The 19,784-nt window shown below is 42.4% G+C and overlaps 1 protein-coding gene across 5 annotated transcripts in view; it reads right to left on the bottom strand.

Moving 5' to 3' along the window:
- Window positions 1-19,784, bottom strand: part of LOC138738357 (serine/threonine-protein kinase Nek6-like) — a 157,890-nt gene that overhangs the window by 19,699 nt on the left and 118,407 nt on the right. For all 5 annotated transcript variants that reach the window (XM_069888420.1, XM_069888411.1, XM_069888432.1 and 2 more), the window contains 2 exons: window positions 17,044-17,138; window positions 6,050-6,163 (listed from right to left, as the gene is read on the bottom strand). In XM_069888420.1, coding sequence (XP_069744521.1) covers window positions 6,050-6,163; window positions 17,044-17,138 — 209 coding nt within the window. The remainder of the gene's footprint in view (window positions 1-6,049; window positions 6,164-17,043; window positions 17,139-19,784) is intronic.

Here is a 19,784-nt window from a genome sequence, read left to right on the forward strand (position 1 = left end):
TTCCACCTTTTTACCTAACCTCCTGTGGGGAACTTTGTCAAAAGCTTTACTAAAGTCCAAATAGACAACATCCACAGCTTTCCCTTCATCAACCTTTTTTGTAACCCCCTCGAAGAACTCAATCAGGTTTGTCAAGCATGATCTACCCCTGACAAAACCATGCTGATTACTCCCTATCAATCCCTATACCTCCAAATATTTGTAAATACCATCCCTCAGAACACTTTCCATCAACTTACCCACCACAGACGTCAGACTCACGGGCCTATAATTCCCAGGTTTACATTTGGACCCTTTCTTAAACAGCGAACCACATGCGCCACCCTCCAATCCTTTGGCACTACCCCCATGACCAGTGACATCCTAAATATCTCTGTTAATGGCCCCACTATCTGTCCACAAGCCTCCCTGAGTGTCCTTGGGAATATTTTGTCCGGTCCCAGAGATTTATCCACCTTTATCTTTTTCAACACAGCCATCACTACCTCCTCAGTTATCCTTATATGCTTCATGATCTCCCCACTATTTTTCTTTACTTCAACTGATTCAATATTTTTTTCCCTAGTGAATACCGAGGCAAAGATATTATTCAAAATTTCCCCGATTTCCTCTGACTTCTCACTCAGCCTACCCTCGCTATCTACAAGGGGTCCAATTTTATCCCTCACTAATCATTTACTTTTAATGTACCTATAGAAACCCTTTGGATTTATTTTTACTCTGTCTGCCAAAGCCTCTTCATGCCTTATTTTGGCCTTTCTAATTTCTTTCTTAAGATTCCTTCTACACTCCTTGTGGTCCTCCTTCAAACTCTCAGCTCCCTGCTCTTTATACCTCTTGTACACCTCCCTTTTTCTCCTAACCAAATTTCCAATATTCCTTGAAAACCAAGCCTCCCTATGACTTCCAGCCTTTCCTTTGATCCTCACTGGGACATATCTACTCTGTGCCCGCAAAATTTCTTTTTTGAATATCCTCCATTTTTAATTTACATCCTTACCTGAAAATATCCTGTCCCACTCAATACTCCCCAAATCCTTTCTTATTCCTTTGAAATTTGCTCTTCTCTTTATCTTTAAATAAAGGAAAAAGGAAAGTTTTCTACCTCAACATGTAGAGCTACCAACAAGAGAAGAAGCAATATTTGATCTTCTTTCAGGGAACCAGGTGGCAGATGTCTATGTAGGCAAGCATTTTGGGTCCAGTGACCATAATATGGTTAGTTTCAAGTGAATTATGGAGAAGGAACAGGTCTGGTCCTCGAGTTGAGCCAATTTTGAGGAAAAGAGGAAGGATCTCATTAGATTCCATTGGAATGTTTTTTTTTTCTGGTAAGGATGCATTCAGCAAGTGGAAGGGCTTCAAGGATGAAATTTTGAGAGTGCAGAGATTGTATGTTCTACCAGCAATAAGGGCAAAGTTAATAGACATAGGGAACCTTGGTTTACTAGGGATATTGGAGAGTTGGTTAAGAAAAGGGGGGTATATATATATATATATATATATATATATATGCAGTATAGGCAGTATAGTTGTCATACCCACACTCCTGTTCGGCTCTGAATCATGGGTCCTCTACCGGCACCACCTACGGCTCCTAGAACGCTTCCACCAGCGTTGTCTCCGCTCCATCCTCAACATCCATTGGAGCGCTTACATCCCTAACGTCGAAGTACTCGAGATAGCAGAGGTCGACAGCATCGAGTCCACGCTGCTGAAGATCCAACTGCGCTGGATGGGTCACGTCTCCAGAATGGAGGACCATCGCCTTCCCAAGATCGTGTTATATGGCGAGCTCTCCACTGGCCACCGTGACAGAGGTGCACCAAAGAAAAGGTACAAGGACTGCCTAAAGAAATCTCTTGGTGCCTGCCACATTGACCACCGCCAGTGGGCTGATAGCGCCTCAAACCGTGCATCTTGGCGCCTCACAGTTTGGCGGGCAGCAACCTCCTTTGAAGAAGACCGCAGAGCCTACCTCACTGACAAAAGGCAGAGGAGGAAAAACCCAACACTCAACCCCAACCCACCAATTTTCCCCTGCAACCGCTGCAATCGTGTCTGCCTGTCCCGCATCGGACTTGTCAGCCACAAACGAGCCTGCAGCTGACGTGGACTTTTTACCCCCTCCATAAATCTTCGTCCGCGAAGCCAAGCCAAAGAAGAGGCAACAAGGAGGAAATGTAATACTTGCAGAATATAGAAAATGTAAGAGAATGCTTAAGGAAATTAAGAAAGCAACAAGAATTCATGAAGGTGCTTTGGCAGATAATGTAAAGGAAAATCCAAAGAGTTTCTGCAAGTATATTAAAAGTAAAAGGATAGTAAGCGACAAAATTGGACCTCTGGAAAATCAGAGTGGTCAATTATGAGTAAAGCCTCATGAAATGGGGGAGATCTTAAACAATTTTTTTGTATCGGTATTTATGCAGGAAACTCATAGTGAAAGTGAATAAGGATGGAAGGGAAACCAGTAGAAGTATATGGAGTTTAACGAGAAGGTGCCTTGCAACAAATAAAGGGAGACAATTCCCCTGGACCAGATAAGATATTTCCCCACACCTTGAGGGAGACAAATGCTGAAATTGCAGCACCCCTGCAGATTGGAGGCTGGCTCATGTTATCCCACTGTTTAAGGTTTCCAAGAGTAAACCAGGCAATTTATAAGCCAGTGAGCCTAACATCAGTAGTATGCAAATTATTTGAAGGATTTCTGAGAGATAGGATATATAGTTATTTGGACCATCATCAGTTGATTAAGGACAGTAGGCTGTTTAACAAATCTTGTAGAGTTTTTTTGAGGAAGTTACTAAGAAGGTTGATGAGGGAAAGGCTGTGGATGTTGTTCATATAGACTTTAGTAAGACCTTTGAAAAGTTTCCAACTGAGAGTTGGTTCAGAAGATTAGGACATCAGGTATACAGTGAGGTTGCAAACTGGATTTGAAATTGGCTTGGTGGAAGAAAGCAGAGAGTGGTGGGGGATGGTTGCTTTTCAGATTGGAGGTCTGTGTTGAGTGGAGTGCCTCAGGGATCTGTGTTGGTATCATTATTGTTTGTTATCTATGTAAATGACCTAGATGATAACATGGTGAATTAGATCACCAAGTTTGCTGATGACACAAAGATAGGAGGCCTAATGGACTGAGGAAGATTTTCAAAACCTGCAGAGGGATCTGGATCAGCTGGGAAATTGGGCCAGTAAATGGGTGATGGAATTCAAAGCAGATAAGTGTGAGGTGTTGCGTTTTGGAAGAGCGAATCAGCGTAGGACATACACAGTAAATGGTGGGCCATTGAGGAGTGTGGAAGAGCAAAGAGATCTGGGAATACATATGCATTGTTCCCTGAAGGTGGCGTCATATGTGGACAGGGTTGTAAAGAAAGCATTTGGCATCTTACCCTTTATAAATCAAAGTATAGAGTATAGAAGTTGGGATGTTATGTTGAAGTTATTCAAGTCATTGGTGAGACCACACTTCGAATATTGTGTGCAGTTCTGGTTGCCCAGCAGCAGGAAAGATATCAATTGTGATGATACAACCACTGAACTATCAGTGACTGCCTGTACTGTTGTACTGCTTACTGCAGGAGGCACCCCATTGTATCTGCAGGGAGGTAACCTGGGAGACTGGCTCCACCTACTCCCTGCCATTCACCAGCCCCATAGAAAGGCTCATGCCAGCCCTTGAGTAGGAGCAGAGCACAGAGCCAGAGAAGATACAGAAACTGGTGTACAAGTTTTAACCTAATTAAAGCCTTTCATTGTTTGTGTGCACCACATCAATAACATTGAAAGAGTGCAGAGAAGATTTACTAAAATGTTGCTGGATCTTCAGGAGTTGAGTTACTGGGAAAAATTAAACAGGTTAGGACTATACTCCTTGGAACGAGGTTTATAAGATTATGAGGAATATAGACAGAGTAGATGTGAGTAAGATGTTTCCACTTAGATTGGGAGAGATAAATACGAGCAGTCAGTCATAGGTTAAGGCTGAAAGGGGAGATGTATAAAGGGAAAGTTTTTCTCTCACAGAGTGCTAAGAGTGTGGAATGAGCTGCCATCTGACGTGGTGAATGCAGATTCAGTCTTGAGTTTTAAAAATAAATGGGATAAATGCATGGATAGGAGAGTTCTGGAGGATTATGGAATGAGAGCAGGTCAGTGGGACGAGCTAGTTTTATTGGTCGGCACAGACCAGAAGGGTTGAATGGCCTGCTTGTTTGTGCTGTAATGTTCTATGGTTCTAAATAATGATGGGGTGTGAGTGGGATCAGTGGTCAATAATTTGGTTTCACACCAACTATATTGGAATGCATCAGAGCTTTTTCTACAGGAGCACCATCAAAAGCAGACTTGCTGGATGCATCATCATTCGGCACGAGAGCTGATCTGCTCAAGGAGCTCAGAATGTGGAGAATGCAGCTCAGAACATCACATAAATCTCCCTCCCCTCTGTGCACTCCATCAGCATCTGCAGCCTAGGAAGAATCCTGAACATTCTCTCTTCTCCCTCCTCTCACTGGGGAAGAAGGCTCAAGAGTGTGACATCATGCACCTGCAGGCTTAAGAATAGTTTCTTCCCTGCAGCCACCAGGCTCCTGAATGAACCTTACAGCAGTTCTCTCACGCTGCCCTTGCTTGGTGCTAATTGATCTTCCTTTTTATTGTAACCCAGCTGAATGAATGTTAGAGATAATCTTGGTGGTCTGCTCTCCCAGAACAACCTTTCTCACTGAACTAGGTATGTTGTGACAAATAAATTTAAACATCAAAAACACAACTCAGAGGGAAGCACAACCATTGCCTGAGGAATTTATATTTTCAGCAGAAAACACTCATCAGCTCAGGCAGCATCGTTTTAAAAAGAGTTAATGTTTCAGGTCATTAGAATGGTTTAGAACCATAGAACATTACAGCACAGAAAAACAGGCCCCTTCATTAGAATGGTTCCACTGCATCCTCAATCTAAAACATTAACCCTGCTTCTCTCTCTACAGATGCTGCCTGTCCTGATAAGTCTCTGCAGCATCTGCAATGTCTTGACTTTAAATTTTTTTTAAATTAATGATTACACTGGACAACAAATGTTTTTCTTCCTGAAAAAAAAATTGGGGATTATGATAGACAACTTAAATCTGAACACACAGATAATTTCAGATTTGCTGCATCTCGTCAGAAGTTGGAGAAACATTAAATTATCTTTTATTGAATTTAGCATATTTAATCTCATAATAATGCTGACATGTTGCATTAGTTCAATTGCTGCTAATTTTCATTTGCACTCAGCATCTGTGTCAATGCCCAACAATAATTGGCCAGTATTGATGGATTCCAGTTGCATTGATACCACTTTTCCATGGTCACAATGTCCTGGTGAAACCTTTCACCATGTTCGTCACTGACTGCACCAAGATCATCAGGGATGAAGTCCAAGTGTGAATGCAGAAAATGAATTTTCAATGACATGTTGTACTTCATGGTTTTGTAGGCTTGAAGGATGTTGTCAATCAGCTGGATGTAGTTGCCAAGAAAATTCTCAACAACATCTTTAAAAGCCTTCCAAGCATGCGGAGGCTGAAGACAACATTTGCATAGCATCTGTACTGAGTGCATTCCCAGGCATGCTTGGACTGACCAAAACAGCTTGCTTTGTGGGCAATATACTAGCAAACTTAAAATTTTACAGGAAATCAGAAAAATAGGTTATATCTTAAAAAAAAATGTTAAGAAAATTTTAAGGTGATATTTGTGATGAGCAGCCCAAAAATCTGTAAAATATACCCAAAAGCAAGATCTTCAATGTAATTATTTTGTAACGTCTAACCCAAAGTGCGTCCCATACAAGGCTCAACATGAAGCTGAAACTTCACAGACAGGTGTTACCTTCTACCTCATCCTCTTTCCTTCTGTTTCCCCTAGTGAGACTGTGACAATCTTCATTCTACACCCAAAGTTGACAATCCACTCCCCTTAATGTCGTCACTGCATTTAAATACATTACCCAATAGTAAATGCCCTTCTCTGATGAAGAACTCGGGGGCCCTACCTTCTCGGAAAAGTGCTCTGCTGGAAGCGGTGGGTAGTCACATTGTTCAATCTTCTTACAGAGAGAAAAGAGATTCATTTTATCTCCATAAAATGGGCTCTGGAGCGCAGCCATCTGTGAATGGAAAGAAGCAGAGTTTTAGACAGGTCACGCCTCCAGTCTCTGAAAAGCAACCACATTCCTTTGCTGCAAGTCTCCAAGTCAAAGTGATGAGAGTTTTGAGTGCACCCATGGACTATTCATATAAATGGTTACTCAATGTTTGGCACAGACAGTCTTGGCTGAAGGTCTATGTGACTAGATGGCTTGTAGATGTGGAATCCCCTGGGAACAGATTTCTGGAGGGATAAAGGCTCAGGAGACTTAATCCCATGAATGCTAAGTACTGTCCCCACAGTTTCTCCTTACTGCAGACCAAATGTAAGAAAAGACCCCATTTAGTCCGAGTAAACGCCTCTCAGGATCACAGACCTCTACTTCTGAACCTGAATACTTGTGGATTCACCTGAGAGCTGTTGCTATCATATTGAAGAATGGAATAAATGAACTTCCTCTTTCAAAAAGGGTGCAAAACTTTGCCCAGAGATTTAGCAAGCTTGTTTTATGATAACTTTATGCAATAAATCAACTTGGCAGAAAACAGTGCTTATTAAAGCAACACCAAATGCGAATTACATTAAAAATTGAATCGTTTCCACAGTTCCTCTGTACCACCTCTAGCCAGGAATCCATCCTTGGCCAAGCACACAACAAATCCATGCTCTGCTATCTTTCTCATATTTTTCTCAAGACATAGAAGGCCATTCGGTCTATCGTCTATGCTGGAGTCACAGTCATACAGTGTGGAAACAGACCCTTCAACCCAATTTGCCCACGCCATCCAAAATGTTCCACCCATACTCATCCCACCCACCAGCGACTGGCCCATATCTCTCTAAACCAATGCTACCTGTCCAAATGTTTCTTAAATGTTGCAATATTACTTGCCTCAACCACATCCTCCTCCCATCAACCTCTGTGTTTAAAAAAAAACCTGCCAGGGCACCATCAATTCTGTTCTCCTACTTGTTTCCCTGTTCTCCACTTTTATTCATCTATTACTCAGCTACACCAGGGAATATTTATAGTAACCTACTGACCTAAATTTTTATGGGACTTGAGAGAAAACCAGAGGGCCCAGAGGAGAACGTGCAAACTTTGGAGAGACCGCACGAGAGATGAGGATCAAACAAGGGTCATCCAAGATATAAGGTAGCAGCTCAATTCACTGTGTTGCTCCCAAATACAGTTCTTTTTCATGGTTATTCCTTTACAAGCATTGCTGGCAAGGCTACCATCTGCACTGAAATTGACTGGCTGGTGGGAGGTTCAAGAATCACCAGTGTATCATCAGATTTCCATCCCTGACATGACAAAATCTTTGACTTTTTTACAACAAGCTTGATGCTTTACTACATTTTCCAAAGAGAACCATTTCAGATTACTGAGTTAACTCCCAAGGAAGCTTATGAACTGTTGTGTCCAACTCATCAGTCCAGGACTCTACAGGAATGAAGCCATTACACTCCCATTCAAGCCAAAGAGGACATTTCAGAATGAGAGGATGTGGGTTTAGGGTGGAAGGTGAAACATTTAAGTGGAACATTTGGGAGAACTTCTTCACTCAGAGGATGGTGAGAGTATGGAATGAACTGCCAGCAAAGGTGCTGGATGTGGGTTTGAGTTTGAGGGGGGAAGAGGGGAGAAGGGAGGAGGGGGCTCTTGTAGTTAGGGACTTGCTCTTTAGAGGAGCATATAGGAGGTTTGCTGGATGAGATCGGGGCTCCCGGTTGGTATGTTGCCTCCCAGGTGCCAGGGTCAGGAATGTGTCTGATTGAGTCCACAGCATTCTGGAGGGAAGAGGGTGAACACCAAGAAGTCGTGGTCCACATGGGGAGCAATGACATAGTTAGAAGTGAGGATGAGGGCCTGAAGAAGGATTATATAGAGTTAGGGAAGAAGTTGAAAAGCAGGACTTCAAGGGTGGCAATTTCAGGATTGCTGCCTGTGCCACACGCTAGTGAGGGTAGAAATAGGAAGTTGTGGAGGATGAATGTGTGGCTCAGGAGCTGGGGCAGGGGTTTAAGACTTCTGAATCATTGGGATCTCTTCTGGGGAAAGTCTGACGTGTACAAAAGGGACGAGCTGCCCTTGAACTGGAGGGGGACCAATATCCTGGCGGGCACGTTTGCTAGAGCTGTTGGGGAGGGTTTAAACTAGTTTGGTGATGGGTGGGAATCAGAATGTGAGTACGTAGAGTAGGGAGGAAGAACTCCTACATTGGAAGGAATGGAGGAAACAAAGTAAAAATTAAAGGAGGGAAAGAGGTAAAAGTAGATGGTAACCAATGGAGTATTTGTGGAGAACATTCTCTTAAGTGTCTCCATTTTAATGCAAGGAGCATTGTAAATAAAGAGGATGAGCTTAAGGCATGGATCACATGTGGATAGGGTGGTGAAGAAAGCATTTAGTATGTTGGCTTTTATAAATCGGAGTATAGAACACAGGAGTTGGGATGTTATGTTGAAGTTGTATAAGGCATTGATGAGGCCAACTATGTGCAGTTTTGGTTGCTGAATTACAGGAAGGATATAGAGGGAGTGCAGAGGAGGTTTACGAGAATGTTGCTGGGGTTTCAGTTACAGGGAAAGGTTGAGCAGGCTTGGACTTTATTCCCTGGAGCATAGATGATTGAGAGGTGATTTGATAGAGGTATTCAAAATTATAAGAGGGACAGATAGAGTCAATGTGGATAGGCTTTTTCCATTGAGAGTGAGGGAGATTCAAACAAGAGGGGATGGATTGAGAGTAAAAGGAGAAAAGTTTAGGTGAAACATGAGGGGGAGTTTCTTCATGCAGAGGGTGGTGGGGGTGGTAGAAGCGAGATCAATGTTAATATTTAAGGAAAGGTTGTATAGGTATAGAGGTATGGAGGGTTATGGCCAAATGTGGGTCAGTGGGATTAGGTGGGAGAAGATATTTGGCATGGACTAGAAGGGCCAAACTAGCCTGTTTCTCTGCTATAAATGGTTATCTGGTTATATGATTATAATGTTGCCATTCTCACTCACTGTCACGCTCTGGCTGTTAATAAAATACTCCCTCTTTCTAATGAATCACTTCTGAGTAGTTCATATTATCTCCTCTGTTTAGTGTTCATGCAAACTGCTGGCTCACACCCTCATCTCCAAGAATTGTTTTGCATGGCAGCTGAGGTTGATGTTGTTCAGTATATTTAATAAGGTATTATTTGATAATTGCTTTGACCTTGCGCCCCAGGACGTGTCTCCTGCTCATTAGCACACCTGCCGGAGGCTTGGGCACTGTGATAGGGTCTGGAACCTAGTGTCATCCATGATGACGGGCATAGTCACTTTGTGAATGATAGTGACGTGGACAGGGAATTCTCACCCTTTAACCCTGTGAGCATGATGTGGGCCCAGAGGGTCCCATGGATGGCAGATGACCATTGGCCTGGGCCTGGCATCCAGAGAGGAAGGGGCTGAGAGTGATAAGAAGCATAAGACACAGGAGCAGAAATAGGCTATTTAGCCCATCAAGTCTGTCCCATCATTTAATCATGAGTTGTTATATTTTCCCACTATCTGGCCCTCTCCCCATAACCTTTGAAGTCCTGGCTAATCAAGAACCTATCATTCTCTGCCCTAATTCCACATATTCATCAGCCTCTGGTGTAAAATAAAATGTTTCTCCACATCTCTGTTCTAAGTGGCTACTCTTCAATTCTGAAATTGTGCCCTGTCCTAAATTCTCTCACCATGGGAAACAACCTTTCTACATCTACTCTGTCCACACATTTCATCATTTGAAATGTTTCAATGAGAATCCCCCTCATTCTCCTAAATTCCAACGAGTTCAGGCCAAGAGCTGTTACACATTCTCACATGATAACCCTTTCATTTCTGGAATCATTCTAGTGATTCTGCAAGTTTTCCTTCAGGCTATCCTGCACAAAGATTCCCAGGTACCTTTGCATCTGGAAATTTTCAATTTTCACCCCATTTAGAAAATAGTCTGCCCATTTATTCCCCCCCCCCCCAAAGGGCAGATTTTCTGACATATTTATTTTGCCACTTCTCTGCCTATTCTCCTAAGCCATTGGCAGCTTCCCTGTTTCTTCTACACCTCCTGCCCCTCCACTTATCTTCATATCATCTGCAAACTTAGTCATAAGTCCATTCATTCCATAATCCAAATAATATACAAAATAAAAAGAAGCAGTCCTAACACCAACCCCTGTGGAACACCACTAGCAACGGGCAGCCAATAAGAATGGGATCCCTGTATTCTGAGTCTCTGCTTCTTGCCAATCAGCCAATGCTCTACCCATGCTAGTATGTTTCCTGTTATACCATGGGCTCTTATCTTGTTAAGTAGCCTCATGTATTGGACCTTGTCCAATTCAGATACACAACATCTCCCTTTTGCAGCCTGCTTGTCACTTCTTCAAAGAATTCCTAAAGGGTTGTCAAGCAAGATTTCCCATTCTGTCATGTGCCTCCAAGTAGTCCATAACCTTATCTTGATAATCTACTCTAACATTTTCCCAACCACTGACATCAAGCTAACTGGTCTATAATTTTCTTTCTACTTCCTCCCTACCTTGTTGAATAGTGGGGTGACATTTGCAATGTTCCAGACCTCTGGGACCATGCCAGAATCTATTGATTCCTGAATTGATTACCTAAGTCTCCACAACCTCTACAGTGGTTCTCAACCTTTTACTTCTAAGCACTTCAGAGGGCTGTTCCCAGGAGTGTGGTCATGGACTCAATGAGAGGGCCTCCGCTTGTCTGGCTAGAACTCAGCAGCAGATCCATGACTGACCACAGCAGCTGGCCTGCTCAAAGCTCATGGGGAACTGGTGGAGTGGATGTGCCCTTTTACTTGCTGGTGTTTCACATCTAAGGTCATTGAGATGTGGAGCATGGAAACAAGCCATTCTGCCCGCCGAACCTGACGATTATTCACTTTTTGTTATTCTTCCTGCAGTCTCATAATCTTCCAAAGATTCTACCATGCATCTACACACAAGGGGTAATTTACTTGGGACAATTAACCAAACAAAGCAGCATGTCTTTGCAATGTGAAAGGAAACTAGTGCTCTTGGAGAAAACACACACAGCTACAGGAAGAATATGTAAACTCCATACAGAAAATGCCTGAGTCAGGGTCAAATGCGAGTCTCAGGGACTCTGAGGGAGAACCTCAACTCACTGCACCATTGTGCTCTCCCTTTCTCGTATAATGGAACATCCTTGACCAACCTCAACAACTCAAAGTAACCATCACCCCGCAGAGAACGATACAACATTACAGCACACAAACAGGCTCTTCGGCCCTTCTAGTCTGTGCCGAATTATTGTTCAGCCTAGTCCCACTGACCAGCACCCAGCCCATAGCCCTCCATACCTGTCCTATCCATGCACCTGCTCAAATTATTCTAAATGTTAAAATTAAACCCGCATTTACTACTTCAGAGGCAGCTTATTCCACCTCCCAGCACTCTCTGTGAAGATGTTCCCCCGAATGTTTCACCTAAACTTTTCCCCTTTCACTCTTTACACATGTCCTCTGGTTTATATCTCACCAACCCTCAGTGGAAAATACCTTCCTACATTTACTATTTTTTATAATTTTAACTTTATTTTTATAATTATATTATAATGTTAATTTATTTTATAATTTTAAATACCTCTCTCAAATATCTCCTCATTGTTCTAAGCTCCAGGGAATAAAGTCCTAACCAGTTTAATCTTTCCCTATAACTCAACTCCTGAAGTCCCAGCAACATCCTTCTCTGCACTCTTTCTATCTTACTGATATCTTTCCTGTAGTTGGGTGTCCAAAACTGCACTCAATACTCCAATTTTGGCCTCGCCAATGTCTTATGCAGCTTTCCCATAACATCCAACTGCTATGCACAATACTTTGATTTATGAAGGCCAATATCACAAAACCTCTACCTCCTTTTTTAACCTGTGATGCCACTTTCAAGGAATTGTGTATCTGTATTCCCAGATTCCTACGTTCTACCACAATCCTCAGTGCCTTACCATGTATGTCCTTTCTTGATTTGTCCTTCCAAAATGCAACACCTCACACTTGTCTGCATTAAATTCCATCTGCCATTTTTCAGTCAATTTTTCCAGCTGGTCTGGATCGCTCTGCAAGCTTTAAAAACCTTTCTCGCTGTTCACAGCACCTCCAATTTCTTTGTGATCTACAAATTAGCAGATCCAATTTACCACATTATCATCCATACAACAATGTCCCAACACTGATCCCTGAGGCACACCACTAGTCACAGGCCTCCAGTCTGAGAAGCAATCATCCAGCACTACTCTTTGCCTTCTCCCATCCAGCCTTTGTCGAATCCAGTTCACTAATTCACCATGAATACCTAGCACCTGAACCTTCCTGACTAACCTCCCAAGACCTTGTCAAAGGCCTTACTAAAGTTCATGTAAACAGCCACAGTCTTTTCTTCATCAACTTTCCTGGTAACCTCCTCTAAAAACTCTGAGGTTAGTTACAGATGGCCTACCAGGCACAAAGCCATGTTGACTATCTCTAATTAGTCCCTGGCTATCCAAATATATCTGATCTCTTGGAAAACCTTCCAATAATTTACCTACTACTGACAACAGGCTCATTGGCCTAGAATTTCCTGGTTATTATCGAGCCTTTTTTAAACAACAGAACAACATGGGCTACCTTCGAATCCTCTGGTAACATACCCGTGACTAAGGACATTTTAAATATTTTTGCCAGACCCCTTGCAATTTCTACACTAGCCTCTCTCAAGGTCCAAGGGAATATCTTGTCAGGCCCTGGGGATGTATCCACCCTTATTTGCTTTAAGACAGCAAACACCTCCTCCTCTTTAATCTGTATAGACTCCATGATCTCACTGCTTGTTTTCCTTACTGCCCACAACTGTGCCAATTTCCTGAGTAAATACGGATACAAAAAAACCACAAGATCTTTCCCATCTCTTCTGGCTCCATAAATACCAGACCACTCTGATCTTCAAGGGGACCAATTTTGACCTTTACTATCCTTTTGTTCTTAATATACCCGTGGAAACACTTGGGATTTTCATTCACATTGTTTGCCAAAGCAAACTCTTCTTTTAGCCTTCCAGATTTTTTTTCCTTGCATTTTTTTTTATTTTCCTCAAGTACGTCATGTTGCCTTTACCTGTTATATACCTTTCTTCTTCTGAACAAGATCCCCAATATCCCTTGAAAACCAAGGTACCCATGCCTGTTGACTTTGTCTTTAATCTTGACAGGACATATAAATTCTGAACTCTCAAAATTACACCTTTGAATGGCTTCCACTTACCTTGCATATTCTTGCACGAAAACAACTTACCCTAATCCACGCATTCTTGATCCTTTCTCATTTCCTCATAATTGACCTTTCTCCAATTTAGAATCTTAACAAGAGCCCAAACCTATCCATCTCCATAATTAACTTCAAACTAATGGCATTATGATCACTAGACCCAAAATGTTCCCTACTCATACCTCTGTCACCTGATACGAGACCAAGTATATCACTTTCACTAGTTTGTACCTCTATATATTGATTTAGAAAATTTTCCTGAACATATGGGAGTCCCAGTCAATATGTGGAAAATTTAAAATCTCCTACTATCACAACTTTGGTTCCTGCAGCTATCTGCTATCTCTACAGATTTGCTCTTCCAACTGATGCAGCTAACCATAAGCAGCATATCTATTAGCGCAATACTGTTATAGCGTCGGTGATTGGGACCAGGGTTCAAATCTCACGCTGTCTGTAAGGAGTTTGTACTTTCTCCCCATGTCTGTGTGGGTTTTCCCTGGGTGCTCCTGCTTCCTCCTACAGTTCAAAACTTATTGGGGGTTGTAGGTTAATTTGAGCAGCATGGGCTCATAGGTGAAAGGACCTGTTACCTTGCCATACGCCTAATTTTTAAAATATATAAATAAATTTAAATTCTTGCTATTGGGTGATTTTCATATAACCTCATGAGTGTGGTCATACCTTTCCCGTTCCTCAGCTCCACCTATGTAACCTCAGTAGACAAAATGTCTGGTCTGTCCTGTCTGAGCACAGCTGCGATATTTACCCTAACAAGCAATGCCACTTTTCCCCCTATCATTTCCACCCCCCACCATCATTCTATCACACCTGAAACAACAGAAGGCTGAAACATTGAGTTGCCATTCCTGCCCCTCACCTCTATCCCTGCAACCAAGTCTCCCCCCCCCCCCCACTCCCACCCCAGCAACCTAGTTTCACTAATAGCCAATCTGTGCTCTGAGCTCGCCTGCCTTTCCTACAAAACTTATTGCTTTGAAATGGATGCATTTCCACCATGTACAATCCTTTGACTTCTGATTTTACATGCAATCCTCATAATCTTTTTCCTTCTCCATTCCCCTATCTGCTCTGGCCCTCTGGATCCCACCCCCCTGCAAATCTAGTTTTAACCTCCTCACACCCCAAGAGCAGCATTAGCAAACCTTCCCACAAGGATATTAGTCCCCACCAGTTCAGAAAATATTATCTTGTTTCAAGTAGGATCAAGAAGTTTGATAGATTTTGCTTTCCTTCCACATTCCAGCAGTGGTTAATGCTTCTGGAGTTCTTAATTACAGAGTTACAATGCAAAAGGAGGCCATTTGGAATATGAATAACAAGGGAATCAGAGGCTCTGAAATGTATTTCAATAACTGACTGGGACTTGTACATAAATTTGCATCAATTAATTCATTTTGCAGAACACAAAGTGCTGGAAAAACTCAGCAGGTTATGCAGTGTTCACAGGAATTAAAAGGCACTTTGGAGTCCCTTTATCAAGAGTAAAGTGGGAAGGGGAGATATCAACTATATTACAGGGGGGAAGAAGCTGGGGAGGGGCAAAAAGGTGAGAGGGTATTGGATAGAAGGTGGGAGAAGTGGAGAGACAATAAAAGGATCAATGTAAATGGGTGAGTGTTGGTCAGTACAAAACCAGGTCCAAAGGTCTGGCATCATGGTCAGTGACTCTAAACTCAAGAAATATGCTCGAAGTAATATCAGTTTTTACATAAAAATGTATTGTTACCACAATACATTAACTTGCTGAATCAATTATCCATCAGGTGAAATTAGATAATCTCTTGAAATAAAGTATGAAATTGTACCCAGTTTCCTTGCTCATCCGGAACGGATCTGACATAACGGCTGGACTGCCTTATCCCTACAGCGACTTCCCTCTGCACTTCGAGGAAGTGACTCACCCTCAGTTAAGGCTGCTTTACATCTGCCTGGTGTGCCGTGTCTGAAAGCTGGCTAGATTTACGCCTTAGTTATGAAAATTGGACCTTTGGGTAATTATTGAATATGCTTTGTTTAGTTTTGATATTAAGCAACCTGATGCCTTGACAATGGAACTGTCAGAACCAGTAAATGAGATAGGTGATTTGCTTTACTCAGATTTTAGATATCTGCTCTGGCCATGAACTGAAACCCTTTTCTACATCTAACACACTGAAAGCAAGGCCGTGGTGGTCCTTAACAAAAACAGTGTGTGAAATAGAATAAGGAAGGGAAAATGTAGCAAATTCAGGGACACACTAGGTCTCACACTGGGTGTATGCAAACATGACTGATTGAGACATCACTGGTCCCTATGACATCCCCATTTTACTCTCATTCATTATCAGAAATAGTATAGAATCATACAGCACAAAATAGACCCTTTGGCCCCTCTTATCCATGCTGACCAAGGAAGCCTTCTGAGGTACTGCTTATTTGTCAGCATTTGGTCCATACCCTTCTAAACACTTCCTGTCTATATATCTGTTGACATCTTGTAACATTGTTAAGTATAGACAAGATTGACTCCCTGACTTTTGTTCTTTATTCCCAAATGATGAAGACAAGCATGCTTACATCTTCTTTATCACCCTGTCTACTTGTGCTGTCATGCTCAGGGATTTAAGGACCTGGAGCCCCAGATAATGTTCCTAAGGGCCCCGTGAGTCCGCGCTTTTCAAATACATGTATATGACCATTTAACCATCTAACCCTGTACTTCTTTAGAACTTGGGAGGAAACTGGAGTACCCAAAAAAGACCCATACAGGTCATGGGGAAAACGTACAATCTCGTTATAGGCAGCTGCGGATTCAAATCCGGGTCACTAGTGCTATAGTAGCATCACGCTAATCCTTCGACAACTTTCCCCACTGACCACAACGCCAATTTCCATATCGCCCCCAAACTTACCAATCAGCCCATCAAAAATTTTGTCCAAATCATTTGTATATATCATAAACAAGAGTTCTACCACTGATCACTGCAGAATGTTGCTGGTCACAAACTTTCAGTGAGAGGAATCAATGCTGGCTCTTCTCCACACCTCTGGAACCTTGCCTGTGGGTAACAGGGATAGAACAATCTCTGCCGAAGCCCCAGCACTCTCTTCTCTTGCCTCCCATAATAAACTGAGATGGATCCTATTAGGGCCTGGGAACTTATCCATCTTAACATTCTACACTAGATCCAACACCTCCATCTGCTTGATATGGACAACCTAGAGTAGCCATTCTCAACCCTTTTTTTGTCTATGCCCCTCTATGGACTCTGCTTAAAGTTTATGGGCCCCCTTCCCTGTGAAGCAATCAAGTTTAGTTGGTTTAGTCCCTCACCCACTTGCTGCAGATCATACACAATTTTCCTCCTTTGTCCTCGAGAGGATCTACTCTCTCCTGATCTATAGTCTTGATTTTGATATCTGGATGGGGTGCCTTGGCATTTTCCTGAATCCTACTTCCAGTGAAATCTCTGTCCCTCCTGGTTCCCTCTTTATGTTCTTTCCTGTTTTCCTTAGGGAACCAGTCTGCTTTCAGCTTTCTAAAAGTCTCATTGAAAATGAAGATGGATGTTCGTTACCTCATATAACAGGCAGCCAAGCGACCAGATATCGGATTTGAAGTTGTAACCATTTTCGTGTATTCTCTCTGGAGACATGTAGTACGGTGTTCCAACTGTAATAGAAGAGAAAACAACATTATGGCCCTCTGTTTTATGAACAAATTCTCATACCAACACAAGAGGCCATTCACCCCATCATGGCTCCCATTGGTCCTGCTCAGCCTTCACTCTTTATGTCCTCGTGTTCCTGCTACATTCTATCATATGCACCATCCACATCCCCTTACACGCTAGAGGTAACACAGGAGTTAGTTACCCTACCAACCCACACGTCTCTGAGAAGAAACTGGAATCCTGGAGGGAGAGGGAAACCATCATGGCCAAAAGAAGAAACCCTACCAAAGCTACACTGGAGCTTGGATTGAACCCAGGTCTTGGGGGCTGCGAGGCATCAGCACTACCTCCAGTCCTGCTTTTCACCTGCAATTAAAGTCATGGAGAGGTACAGCACAGAAACAGGCCCTTTGGCCCATGGATGTGTGTCAACTATCACCACTTATTTGTACTAACCCAGTTACTTTCTCCCACATCCTCAACAACTCCCCCCATTCTATCATAAGATGTAAGAGAAGAACTAGGCTATTCAGATGTAAGTAGAGCAAGCAAGACAACATCCGAGGACAGGATTGAACCCAGCTCACCGCATCTTTGAGGCAGCATTTTACCAGCCTTGCCACTGCGTTGTGATCCAGAATGGCATTGCCAAAATAAATCAGAACACTTTATGTTGGGCCACTGTTTATTTTTTAATTATTTGGGTCCATGAGAAACGGATTCATGGGCCCTTACAGAGACCAAATGCCAGTCAAACTTTCCGCGTGTTCTAAAGACAAGTGCAGTACAGATAAGCTGTGTTCTTTGTTTCATGGTTGCATTACTTAGTTAGTTAATTAACTGGATTTAAATGCGCCATTTACCATGGTGGGACTCAAACTCACCAGACAGAGACAAGGATCTGGACAATGGCAGGAACATAACCCACTCCCAGTAAGCACTTGGCATGTATTAAATTAACCCAGCTTCATTACAACTGATGAAGACCTGCGGCAGGGCACATGATGGGCACAACTGAGCTTCTGAATTTGGGAGAATCTTACTTGGGGCATGAAGAATCTTTCAAAAAATGCCTCTATCTCCTGTTAAAACCCTCCCCCCCCCCAACCCCCCCCCCCCCGAACAATGATCTTAGCTTCATCCTCAGTGGCAAAGAATTCCATCAATTCTTCACCCTTTGCTAAAAGATGTTGCTATACCCTGCAGTTTTAAATGACCTTGTAATGTGCTAATTTCATGTTCATTGCAAAGTTCTAAAACTATCAGATAAATTGGGCTAGAAATTGTGGCCAGCTACAAATTTGGCTCTCAATAGAGGTTACTGATCTGAAGATTCACTCTCCTCAGATGCTGTCTAACCTGTAGAAATTATTTAGTAGTCCCTATTTTTATTTCAGGTTTCCAGCATCTACAACATTTTAACTTTTGAAACTTGGTGTTAAAGCCTGGAGATTAGCCCCAGTAACAGCAATGAATCCTCTCAGGGACCACAAATGAAAAGAACCTCAGTGTTCTTTCCACATCAACCCAAAGTGGTCCAAAGAACTTGGCTGGCAATGTTGCTTCGCCTTTTTCTACAGGATACTTCAAATGCCATTGTGTGTCTGGAAGTTACTCTAGAAATGGAACACAGAAAAGTACAGCACAGGAACAGGCCTGTTGACTCATGTGCCTGTGCTGAACACAACGTCCAAATTAAACTAAAAGTCTGCTGCCTGTATTTGGTCCCTATCCTCCATCCCTTTCATACTCCTGCGTCTATGTGGAAGCCTCTTAAATGCCACTATTGTATCTACTTCCGCCATTACCCCTAGCAGCCATTCCTTCCCGACAGTCAAAATATCACATTAAGAACAGAAACCGAATCACTATTTGCATTTAAAAGTTCATAAAGAACATTGGACAAAATAATTTCTATTTATGAGTGAGAAAGACATTACCACAAGTTCATCTCAATGCATCCAGATATCTGACTGAGCAGTTTATCTGATTAGCTGGTGAAAATCTGCTGGAGTTTACAAATTTGAACTCATCCCTGTATCTCCTTCAATTCTGTGGCTTGGTCTCTGGCAGTGTGGGTTTCTAAAAATAGCTACCTCCACAGGGAAATTTGCAGTTCAAGTTTCTCCAGTTCATGAATATTACCTTCTCAGCCAGAAGGAATACAAGCTTCTTGGACCATGGGCCATATATGTTCACGTGGAGATGCTATAATCATACATGGCCTATGCACTGCATCTGCATTTCCACCTTGCACCAATACAAATTCCAATCAAAAACCTGAAAGGGAACAGTTGCAGGAACGGGAATGAAAGATAATTCACACCAGGCAAGGTGTTGGCGGGTCCCAAATTACAGTGCACAGGATTAGTTTCAAGCAGCACATTCCGTAATCACTGTTTTTATCAGGAAGGATAACTGCTTTGAGTGATTGTTGATGTACAAACTGGCAATTGAGCGATTTGTGTGTAAACAGAAAGGGGAAGAAAAAAATGCATATTGTGCTTAAACTTTACTATAGTTCAGAACTGCCTCTCCCACTATGATTGTATTTTTGTTCATTTGATGCCAACTATATCGTTTTTTTGTTCTATTGTGCTTTTTACAAAATTTCCAGGGTTCCAGCATGACAGATTAGAACTGTG

This window comes from Narcine bancroftii, chromosome 1 (assembly GCF_036971445.1).
Source record: "Narcine bancroftii isolate sNarBan1 chromosome 1, sNarBan1.hap1, whole genome shotgun sequence".
Classification (NCBI taxonomy): domain Eukaryota; kingdom Metazoa; phylum Chordata; class Chondrichthyes; order Torpediniformes; family Narcinidae; genus Narcine; species Narcine bancroftii.